The sequence below is a fragment of the Macaca nemestrina genome, chromosome 4 (genome assembly GCF_043159975.1).
Source record: "Macaca nemestrina isolate mMacNem1 chromosome 4, mMacNem.hap1, whole genome shotgun sequence".
Taxonomy (NCBI): Eukaryota; Metazoa; Chordata; class Mammalia; order Primates; family Cercopithecidae; genus Macaca; species Macaca nemestrina.
In genome coordinates, this window is record NC_092128.1 from 60,179,723 (window position 1) to 60,192,203 (window position 12,481).

At 37.6% G+C, this 12,481-nt stretch overlaps 1 protein-coding gene across 1 annotated transcript in view; it reads right to left on the reverse strand.

Annotated features, from left to right (window-relative positions):
- The window catches only part of LOC105475389 (semaphorin 3C), a 179,233-nt gene that overhangs the window by 19,451 nt on the left and 147,301 nt on the right, over nucleotides 1-12,481 (reverse strand). Inside the window, exon 13 of the mRNA XM_011730598.2 lies at nucleotides 3,513-3,601. Coding sequence (XP_011728900.1) covers nucleotides 3,513-3,601 — 89 coding nt within the window. The remainder of the gene's footprint in view (nucleotides 1-3,512; nucleotides 3,602-12,481) is intronic.

The window sequence follows — 12,481 nt, forward strand, 5'->3', positions numbered from 1 at the left end:
CATGTTAGTTGCTCAAATATTCCTTAAAAGGATTTTACATTCTGATTTTTTTCTATTAAATCTCAAGAAGAAATCATTTTTCTTTATATACACATCTACTTTAAAAGTACTTGTCATATATAGCACATTTGCATATACTTGTCTATAAAGTACACTTTCTCTTCGGAAACTAAGGATAGAGTTGTTATACCTAAAGTTTGAGACCAGCCTGGCCGACATGGTAAAACCCCATCTCTACTAAAAATACAAAAATTAGCCAGGCATGGTGGTGGGCACCTGTAATCCCAGCTACTCGGGAAGCTGAGGCAGGAGAATTGCTTGAACCTGGGAGTCGGAGGTTGCAGTGAGCCGAGATTGCACCATTGCACTCCAGCCTGGGCAACAAGAGCAAAACTCTATCTCAAAAAAAAAAAAAAAAAAAAAAAAAATGTAGTAATTAAAACACATGTATCGATATAGGCACTAGAACAAAAAATGAAAATCCGAAAAGGAAATTTTTGGAATATTCAATACAATGAATAATTCAGAATCAGATCCATGGACTCAGGTGGAGGAAGACGTGGAATGGTACACCACCTAATTCCTCCGCAACACAAGCACTCTGCATAAGACACTGTTGTTCACCTGCCAGTGCTGTTTTGGAACGATAATATATTAGGCTGAACTATACTAGTTAATACTCATTGTTGCAAACAAAAGATATTGTTAGAAAAGGTTCTCTTTTGATAAAATGTGAATGAAAGAACCTAAGAATTTTCTGAAATAGTAATGTGCTTGCAAAGTATTCATAACTTTACTTCTTAAAAATTATCCGTTACTTTTAATGATTAAAAATTAGACTTCTGGTGGGGTGCAGTGGCTCATGCCTGTAATCCCAGCACTTTGGGAGGCTGAGGTGGGCGGATCACCTGAGGTCAGGAGTTCAAGACCAGCCTGGCCAAAATGGTGAAACCCTATCTCTACTACAAAATTAACTGAGTGTGGTGGCACATGCCTGTAATCCTGTAATCCCATTTACTCAGGAGGCTAAGGCAGGAGAATCGCTTGAACCCAGCAGGTGGAGGTTGCAGTGAGCCAAGATTGCGCCATGGCACTCCAGCCTAGGTAGTAAGAGTGAAACCCATTTCAAAAAAAAAAAAAAAGAAAACAAATTAGACTTCTGGTAAAGTGATTAAGATCCATGAGCTTTACTTGAATAACTCAGGTGGGAACAAGCTCTCAAAATCAAGTGTACCCCATTTATTTTGCTTTCTGGAGCTGCATGTATTTGCCAACATTTTAAAAGGGAAAACAGTGGTATCTTTAATTCTCCATTGCAACAATTTTTGATCATCCCATATAAATACGTGCATGCACATGTGCGCACACACACGCATATACACATATACAAATGTTGCAACTTATAATCAGCTAGACAGTTACTAGTAGTTATACTTCCAATTCTAGTTAAGCTCAGGGAAACCAGACTTATTGCCAGAAAATGTGGAACAGAGGACTAAAAGAAGAGATTATGGTCCTGCACTGTATAAAAACTAAGCTCCTGGTTTTTCGAAGTCACACTGAATTTTCTGCAGTACATCAGTGTGACACTTAGCTAAGAAAACTTTTCAATTTAAATGCATTATTTCCTCACATGCTCATCACAGTATATCATACACACCCAATTATTTTTACCCCACCTCAGAAATGTGACACAAACACCATGCTGAAGACAGTAACTGTATTCGGTAACTGTGTCTCCCGACTTGGCCGTATCAATCACTGGCACACACATTAGTAAGAAAATTCAGACTTTTTTTGGTGTCTCTTGAGCTGATGTCCCCACATGCATTCTGACTGACTCTGTTTTTCCACTGAGAGTTTATTATTCAAGATGATAACACCAGCATAACTCATATGACAGACCATAAGTAGTTAGCACGTGATCAGAATAACTCATGTTTCTTTCTGTAACATGTATGTTTAGGCTTATGTCATGCTCACTTAATTTAACATTTCCTGATAATCAAAAGGTGATATTTCAGTATAAAAAATGAAGTGCTGCTATATGACATTTTTGCTATCTTCAAGAATACTCCAGAATAAGGCACTTCATATTATTTTGGCAAGCCAAGTTGTCCCTACAGAGTTGAATGAGAAAAAAAAAATGTTCTATATAATGTAATTTTGGTTAATCTAGTGAAAAAATCAATTTCTTTATAAAACAAAGCATGAAAAAAGCACTTGTTTGAATATCATTAACATCATTTTATGAGCCCAATTTTAACATGCCAATCACAAAGAACCTGTGCCAGTTAGTCTGGCATTAAAACTTGTAAATTTAATAATGTAGTAGGAAACTTGCCAGAGTTCCGCAAATTTTTTATTTGATTCTATCACATATTTCTTTACATTTAAAATTTATTACCTAAATCTAACAGCGCTGCACCCTACCCTCTTACGTGCTTATAAAGTCAATATTTTTGGTGACAGTGGGAATGTCTATTAGTGAGTCAATACATTCTAAGTCTACTCAACTAAGCAAAGCAATTTGCTGGACTAGCAATAGTCTGCTACTGGGAGTTCTAAAGTGCTACTTTTACTCAGTCATAGGCTGACTCTGGTCTTTTGTTGTGTCTGGGCCATTGTTTCTTAATTGGTTTAGTTGGAAATAGTGGTCTGCAGCAGGATTGATTCCATGCCAAACTTTCTTTGCAATTCTAATAGCTCCTCCGCTGCGCTTTACCCATCTTTCCAAATGCAGATAAAAAGCACCATGTGAACTACAGTGACTGATACTGTGAGCAGAGAAGGGCACGGCAGGACACCACAAATCCCCTCTCCTGGCTCACAGATAAAGAACAGGCACTCTGCCCTGACCAGGTGAGATCTTACAGTACTGAACTTCCCTTGGGTACGTTTTTTTTTTTCTGTCCTTTTTCTTTTTTCTTTTTTATCCCAAATTCAAGGACAAGGAGAATAATACAATGAAATCTCAAGTTCTGATAGAACATGAAGTTCTGAGTGGTAAAGAGACAACATTTGTTTTATTTAACTGAAGTGACATTTGAGTTAAAGGCAATAAAACAAGAGAAAACAAAGTCGTTTTTCATGAAATTACTGGCTAAAAAAATATGAGAAAGCTTATCTAACAATCAATAATGTGCAAGTATTTGGGTTTCAGTGGCTTGTGAAGCAAATGATAAAAGCCCTTTCATGGCAAAATCTTCCAGACCTTGACAACTAGAACTCATTTTTTAAAAATAATGATGACCACAATTCTTCAAGTTGTGATGATAGCTTAAAAACAGAAAGAATCCTTTTATGTTAAGATAACTTGAAATGTAGGAAAACACTTTGCAAAAATATTTGTTCTGTATTTCTTATTTTATCTGGTGTTTTCCTACCCTCAAAAATTCATAACATTCATTTATTTGATCTTTTATCAAATATAGTTTCCTCCCAACTGGCTGTAAGATTAAAGAATTCACTCATCATGCATGTTCTGAGATTAATAGAAGAGATGTGCAAACCTTAAAGACTTCCAGCTCCTCCAGAATGAGCTCGCCACTGACAGAGTTGTTAGTAGGAAGAACAACCACTTTTTGCACAGTACCCCGATCTAAATTTAAAAAAAGAAGCAATGAGATGTTACAATACTTTTTAAAAGAAAGCTATTTAGACACAGGACTACTGACTTAGAATATTATTTATATAAGTATTTAGTAATCAAAAAACATTGTATGTATTAAGCCATTGACATGTGCTGAATGTATTCCAAATCTCATAAAAATTGAAACACATACAATTCAAGGGGAACCAAGAATATCTTTTTTTTTTTTTTTTTTTGAGGCGGAGTCTTCACTCTGTCGCCCAGGCTGGAGTGCAGTGGCACCATCTCGGCTCACTGCAAGCTCCGCCTCCCGGGTTCGCGCCATTCTCCTGCCTCAGCCTCCGGAGTAGCTGGGACTACAGGCGCCCGCCACCGCGCCTGGCTAATTTTTTTTTGTATTTTAGTAGAGACGGGGTTTCACCGTGTTAGCCAGGATGGTCTCGATCTACTGACCTCGTGATCTGCCCGCCTCGGCCTCCCAAAGTGCAGGGATTACAGGCGTGAGCCACCGCGCCCGGCCAAGGGAACCAAGAATATCTTATATTTTGCACATATTGGGTATAGCTACAACTATGAGAGAAGGAAAGAATCTCTAAATGTTAAGTCAAAAGTTCGGAACCGAATGTGTATTCTTGTAATACAATACATAAGTTTTTTGTTTTGTTTTGTTTTTTTGAGACAGAGTCTTGCTCTGTTGCCCAGGCTGGAGTGCAGTGGTGCAATCTCGGCTCACTGCAACCTCCGCCTCCCGGGTTCAAGCGATTCTCCTGCTCCAGCCTCCCGAGTATCTGGGATTACGGGCGCCCACCACCATGCCTGGCTAAGTTTTTGTATTTTTAGTAGAGACAGGGTTTCACCATATTAGTTAGGATGGTCTCGATCTCCTGATCTCATGATCCACCCACCCTGGCCTCCCAAAGTCCTGGGATTACAGGCGTGGTGAGCCAATGTAACCAGCCAATACACAAGTTTAAGTTTGATCATTAATATTACTTTCTCCTCCACACCAACATTCTAAAGTGACAATCTCATTTTGTTAACATTAAAACAATGATTTCATTATTCAAAGAAAGATGACTACAAATGAATTTTTATAATAACTGTATAAGTCACTAGGATTGGAAAATTCACATTTGGTCTGTAACTATGATGAACTTTAGACATGGTAAAATGTTTCCCTCACCATTCAAAATCATCTTCAAAAAAGAAACATAACTGATTTTATTTCAGGTGTGGATTCCTATTCATAGAAAAGTTCTACTATTTACACAACTTTGTCAGTTTGTTACAGTAGGTAGATAGTCAGACATGAATAGGTGAGGAGAGAGTCCCCACCCCCAACCAGTAATGTCAGGCAACCAACGGGTGACGGTCAGGCAGTTATCACATGTCATGTCTCTCTAAAATAATAACTGGTTGCAGCTGGTGCTGAGGCAGGAAAATAGGGTCTGGAGGCAGGGAGTGTCAAGCCAATTCACACTTCAGCTATGACAGGAAATATCCTCTCCACAGGGCATACACCGGGTAAATGACTTTGTAACTTTACCTCATCCCCTTCCTTTACACAGGTCATACCCCAAATAGAGGGTATTTAAACTCCAAAAAATTCTGTAACGGGGCCTTTGAGCTCCTGTGCTCAGGCCCACTCCCACACTGTGGAATGTACTTTCCTTTTCAATAAAACCCTTCATTCCTTCCTTGCTTTGTGTGTTTTGTCCAACTCTTTGCTCAAGATGCCAAGAACCTGGACACCCTCCACCGTTAACAGTGCCAGGGAAACACAGTCTCCCAGTAGATGGAAACACCTGAAACTGGTGATCGGCAGCTTCCCAATAAGATCTCAGGAGCTGGGTGAGTGAGCTCAAGCATGTGCATTAACAGGCAAAAACGGGGCAGTTTTACTGGTCTCTGACCTTCTTTTAGGAATGCTAGACTGTGAAGGGAAGAACGCCTCAAGTGAGCACGGGCACAACTCCAGTAAACACACTGTGCATGCTCCCCTCCCACGTGCTGGCAGGCCACCATGCCTGTGGACAGCCTACCCCAAGGCGGGAATCAAGGGAGAAGGGACCCAAGACCCCAGAAGTATGTGAACCTGTAACACCTTAAGTCAAAGGCCAAAACTGCAAACTTGATTTCTCAAGTCACACAATTGTATTTTCCTTCCTTTAATTCCTGCTCTAAAGCTTTTCAATAAACTTTTAACTCCTGTTCTAGAACTTGCTTTGGTCTTTCACTCTGTCTTAGGCCCCTTGGTCAAGTTCTTTCTTCTGAGGAAGCAAGAACTTAGGTTGCTGCAGACTCATACAAATATGCTGCCAGTAACAAGCTGGCAATATGTTTCTTTGGATATTCTCAAAATGTAGAGGAAATACTGAAATTAGAGGATCCAAATAAGTTAAATCAAATAAGAAACGTACTCGTATTTCCCAATTACAGATAGCCAAAAACTGAGATGTCCAAATAAATATAAGAATATAAGAAATAACATTTATGTCAATATTTGTAATTAAAATGGTTTCACAAGTCACATAAACATTATGCATATAATCATGCCACTCAACCAATCACATACATTTTAGGTTGAAAAGACACTAGTTTAGATTTAGCAATGTGGGGGTTAAAGCAAATTTGTGAGTAATCTGGCAAAGTAAAAATGTATTTACTTAAAATGTTTCTATTAATTAGTGAGTTGGATCATAAATATCAAGATATTGCTCTTTTAAATTATAACTATAAATTTTTAATTTGTAAATATGTATTATAATCAACATAATGCACATTTTTAAATTATGTTGAAAATGTTCTAAGAAGAATTAACTTGAACTGAATTGTACAGGGATTTACAACCAGAAATCATTTAGTGAGTAATACGATAAATTTCAAATCTCGTATCTCAAGTTGGCTTCTATTCCACAGGCACGAGTTACTCTGTCATCAAAGATTTTATCTCATGTTTATAGTTTGTGTTTTATGAATCCAATGGAGTCAAAGTAATTCTTAATAAAGAATAAACTCAACTTTAAAACACTGCAAACTAAAAAATAAAAATCCACTAAATTAAAAACAGTGTTTATACAAAAGAGCAAGACAGAGTTTGCCAGGATAATGCCTGAAATTTGTAAGGATACAAAGTATAAGCACATAATCTTAGAAGTTGCAAAGCACTCTGTAATTTAAAATTCACTTCTTAAACCATACTCAAAAAAAGGGAAAATAATAATAATCCAAAAGATTTGCAGGCTTTAGTTTTAATCAAAAAGCTCTGAAATATGTGTTTTGTAGCTGCTTCCTTAGAATTACCCCAATAACAACTTAGATGATTTTCTTGAAAAATAAATAATACAAGTAAAAATTAGAAGTGAAAAAACATTTGGGGATGCTGTGCAGAGACATGTCACAATTGAAAAGGGATACATGTGGCTGGAGGTGTTCCTTAATTTCTACTAACAACCTATTGGAATTAGCAGTGGAAACTTCTAGGTAAATACAACATACCAAAAAACGATCTGAAAGCCAGGAAACTGTGATAGCTAGGGCAAGATTTGTGTGTGCATGTGAGTGTGTGTGCGTGTGTAAACGACCACACACATGTGTATGCATATATGTTCCTGTTGAATATTTGTTGAATTAATCTGTAGGCCATGAAGGATGAAAGAAAACTCAGGGGGATACAGATGTAAAATCTTTGTTATACGGGCATGTTATCATAAAAAGCATGTTCTTTTTTTTTGTTAACAAATCATATCAGTTTTACAGTTCCCTGCTGCAGTTTGTAAGAATCACTACCATTCTATGTGACAGCAAAATCCACATTCTTTCTTCTTTGTTTGCAACTCTTTAAATTTTTTTATCTTTAATCATTATGGATATATAATAGTTGTACATATTTATGAGGTACATGTGATATTTTGATATATATATATATATACAATGTTTAATGATCAAATCAGGGTAACTGAGGTACTCATTATCTTAAGCATTTACCATTTCTTTGTGTTAGGAACATTCCAATTCCAATCTTTTAGTTATTTTAAAATATACAATAAATTTCTGTTAACTATAGTTGCCCTATGAAAAGAGACGGAGTAGAGGCTGTGTATAACACAGCTCCAAATAAAACCATGTAAAAACAGGTTTTGATTAGAAAGGTTCCAATAGATAAAACTATCAGCTCTGAAAAGAATTAAGTACTTCAAATGATACAACTGACTCCATATTCCCCTAATGTTTTCACTTACTATGACAGCAAAATTTTACAGAAATCCCCATTTTCTTCTGACAGGGCCCACAACAAACGTACTTTATGCACACCATCTTTAAAATATTACACAAAGAAGGGCTATAAAGATGAGCTAATAAAAAGATAATGCAGGCCGAGCACAGTGGCTCACGCCTGCAATCCCAGCACTTTGGGAGGCCAAGGTGGGCGCATCACCTGAAGTCAGGAGTTAGAGACCAGCCCGCCCAACATGGCGAAACCCTGTCTCTACTAAAAATACAAAAAATTAGCCAGGTGTGGTGGCAGGCACCTGTAAATCCAGCTGCTGAGGAGGCTGAGGCATGAGAATCACTTAAACCTGGGAGGCGGAGGTTGCAGTAGGCTGAGATAGTGTCACTGCACACCAGCCTGGGGGATAGAGCAAGAGTCTGTCCCCCCTTCCCCCCGCAAAAAAAAGATAATGCAAACCCTGTTTTTTATCCATTTGCAATAAAAGTTACAATACTACTTTTAGTAATTTCTCTTTTCCTTTGTTATTTTTGGTTTTGACAGTAATGGGTTCCCTATATGAGGACTACTTCTGAGGTATCCTTGGGCTGTATCGTTTACTAATAATTAAGTAGTCTTAAGTTGTCTTCTATCCATTTTCACTCACTGATTCAACAAGAAAGTATTGAGTGAGTTCAGTGAGTTGAGCAGTATGCATGCAAACACACAGGCATAGGACTCAAGAGTTTAGAATCTAGAATTTATGGTTTTCTGAGAAGTAAGTGTGTTCCCATTAAAATGTTCGTCATTGAGAGATAGGCATTCCAGAATGGCCGTAAAACTCCCAATTACTTATGTCCACAAAAAGCCATCTCCATGCCCTTTCGTTTGAAGATAATAATATACTTATCAAATGTCTTCCTTCTGGGGGTGGTGAGAATGGTATTCTCTGAATGTATTCACAACTATAAATCCTTTTTAGTGTTCTGTAGAATTGGGTTATTTTTACATCCTTGGGGAAAGCACCATGCCTGTGATATAGTTACAGTGAAGCTGTCACTTCTTTTTTCTTTAAACCTCACTTTGCTATTGTATAAAACGTAAATAATAACCATGCTTTTCATAATGGCTATCTAAAAATCCATTAAGCTAAGGCTAAAGCCTAGCCAGAATCACTTCCCTTCTTTTGGCACTAACACCCTGACACATCTTTCGGAAACACCAACTACCTCATTTCGAGTCTACCTGCTTAAGGAATGGCTTACCTCTCTCCCAGCTCCAGGGAGGCCCACATGATGTAGGCCTGGCCAACAAGAGCATACCCTTCCCCCTGTGATTCACATAGGAACAGGCTAGAAACAAGTGAGGGCCCTGCCCTTCCCGGGAATGAGTGAAGTGAGACTCTTCTTCTTTCTGAAATCAGGAGCATTAAAGCTTGTAAATCTGGAGGTGCTGGAGCCATTCTTGCTACCACATGCAGAGACTTCGTTTAAGAACAAGCAATGCACAGGAAAATAAAACTGAAAGGTGGTGAAATAAGTTCCTGACAACATGATATTAGCACAAATTCAGCTATGTCTGAGGCTGTGTTCTGGATTTCTCAGTTAAATGAAGAAAACGGTATTTTGTAAGTAGTCTGAGTAAGGTGTGTGGTCACTTTCAGTTGAAAGAGTTCTGACTAATAAAAATTAAACAAATAAGACATGGAAATTGCTTAGCATGGTGTCTGGCACATCAATAACATTCTCAGTAAGTGGAAGTTATGTTTTAGCTTTAGCTCCATCATTGAGTACACTTTTGACACGATTGTAGTCACTTTCTTTGACTGGATCTCAATTTTCTCATCTGTGAAGTATAGATAATTTAAGAGATACTCTAAATACATTAAAGCATTGTGTGAATAAGCAAGACAAATCTGCAAAGTGATTTACATAATGCAACTCTATGCACAAAGATAACACAGCAGACTCATCAATCCATATGAGATATTTTCATTTTCTTTTGTTTTATTAAATCATCAAAGAAAATTTCCTAGACAGGCTTCCTTCCTACCTTATTTTATACTATCTAATTTTTTTTCTAATATAAGGAGCACAGCAGTTATCCTTAAACCTTTCCACTGTCTCTGGCCAAGAGATCAGCTTGCATTTATAAGTACAGTAAGTGTTGGCTGTGGCAGGCAAGTGATCAAACACAGCTCATTACCAAGCAGGTCATTGGAATAGTCATTTGTATATCTATCTCCTGAGTCTTATGTAAACAGTCCTTAGGGAGTTTCCCTGGAAACTGATGTGCCAAACTGTCTGCTTTCCCCTGTGGTTCTGGTTGCCTAGGGATTTGGGGCAACACTGCCTCCTTAATGAGATCTGGCCAGTCCCTTCCTCCTGGTTGCTAACCTATAAACGTATTCCAGTCAGGGCCAGCCTAATGGGTGTGTCACCCACAGTCACACAAGTTCCTGTGCTCTTCGTGCTCCTAGGTGTCAGTCTAGGCAGCCCCGTACATGATATTAGGGGTAAATTACTGCAAAATAATTAGTTCTAGTATTAATTTATAGTAGTATTATAAAAGATAAAATCACTACATTTACTAAAAGGCATCTCTTCCCTTTTAATAATTTTCTGAGACAACTTGCTTATTAAAATAAAGAAACATACTTTGAAAGCCCAAAAAAGAACTGCAAAATCTTTACTTGGCAAATGAATGCTTAATAGAGATGAGGGAGGTATGACTAGACATGTCAATTATTAATTTCTATAATTATGTATTGATAATTGGCTGCCTTATTTTACGTTAAAATACCCATTCCTAATACATTTATTTTCCTGTTAGGTAATCAAACTGCTGCTACAATCTTTTAATAGTGAGTTTTAACATTTCAGAATAAAACTGAATCATGAGTTATAAAATCTTTGTTAGTTCACTGAATCTACTTTTAAAATGTAGCATTCTATGCATGTGTATGCCTTGTTACAAAAAAATATAAAGTATTTCTAAACTGAGTTATTTAGCACAATTTCTCACGTTTAGCAGGGTTTCTCACATGGTGAGCTTTGAATTGGTCATTGGAAAGCTGTAACGTTGACACCTTCAGCCTCAGCCCTGGGGGCATTAGAGCCCCAGTCGGGCATCTCAAGTGTCTGTATTTGAGGGGAGGCCCTAAGAAAGGCTGTCTCAACAAAAGCCATCTAATCATCTTCCCAAGTGTGTTGATGCTAAAGATTTTATAGGGTCATATAAATTTGGAAGGACTGGGTTAAACTAGGTTAATTTTTTTTTCCCCTGCAGAGCCTTTCAGAAAAGTTAACATTCTTTGTTGCATTACGAGGAAAATAGTGTACTCAGTGACTTTCAAGTTTATTTGCTGATACCATTAATTTCACTTGGCTCCTTAGTCTGGCTTTCAGATTACCTCACTCAAAGTCACCTTCGGAGTTTACTAAAAATACAGATGCTGGTTCCCACATCACACCACAGACATAATTTCTGGAGGTGCTGCATATTAAATAAGCTTTAGAGAAGAAGCATGTGTTTGCTCCTTAGCACCTTAGTCTGGCTTTCAGATTACCTCACTCAAAGTCACCTTCGGAGTTTACTAAAAATACAGATGCTGGTTCCCACATCACACCACAGACATAATTTCTGGAGGTGCTGCATATTAAATAAGCTTTAGAGAAGAAGCATGTGTTTGCTCAAACATTAAAGAATCATGAGAGACAAACAGTATCATTTTTTAAACCTATTTCATTTCTTGGTAGTTGTCTGTATTTAATCAAAGAGAAAGCTACCAAATTAGTTTTTAAAATATAAATATGTTACTTTTTTTCTATTTTTAGCTAAAATAACATATTTTCTACAACTATATTAAATTATTGACCTATTTGCAATATATTAAAATATTTGGGGGAAGTCTTCAGGCAGAATTTTAACAAATAATTTTCACATGGTTTGAAAATTAGAGTACATATATAATTTAAGAAATTGTAAAAATAATGATCTTCAGTAAAATGAATGATAAAGCCTAGAGTTGGCATAAAAATAAGGAAATAGACATTTTCAAATGCTTTTGGTAGAAATGTAATCAGGAAAATCTTTCTGCAGGGCAATATGGCCATTAACCATGATGGGGTAACTGATACTAGAGTACTTTCCTGCAGTAAGGAAATAAAAAAACTGGACAAAATGTATGAGGCCATTCTTTTTAGGTAACAGCTAACAGGCAGTGCAAGACTAGAAGAAAGGATACTCACAAGCTAATCTTCATGATCATCCCCCACTTTCTGTCTGGGAACAATCCCAACAGAGGTTCAGAGAGCTTGTGTTCAAGCAGAACATGGTGGTCCCACTAAGATGAGGAGGCAGATACGAAAATGTGGGGCAGCAGAAAGAAATCAATTCTGTGGTCCAGAGTGTCAGAGAGAGGGAGGCGTCCAGAAAGCAGGTTTCAGAAATCCACGTGGAAACACTCTGTGAGTCTGTGCTTGAGTCCTGGGCTACATATGCAGGATGAGAGCACCGGAGGCTTACCAGATTGCAGGTGCTACTTGAGAAAACTGTTCAGATAAATTACAGGTTTGGCAATTCTGGAAGAGCAAAGCTGGATGAAGTTGTTCTTGCTTCAGTCAGATCTCATTAACACCTTGTTAAAAACCGTGACATCCAGCTGACACAAGAAAGGC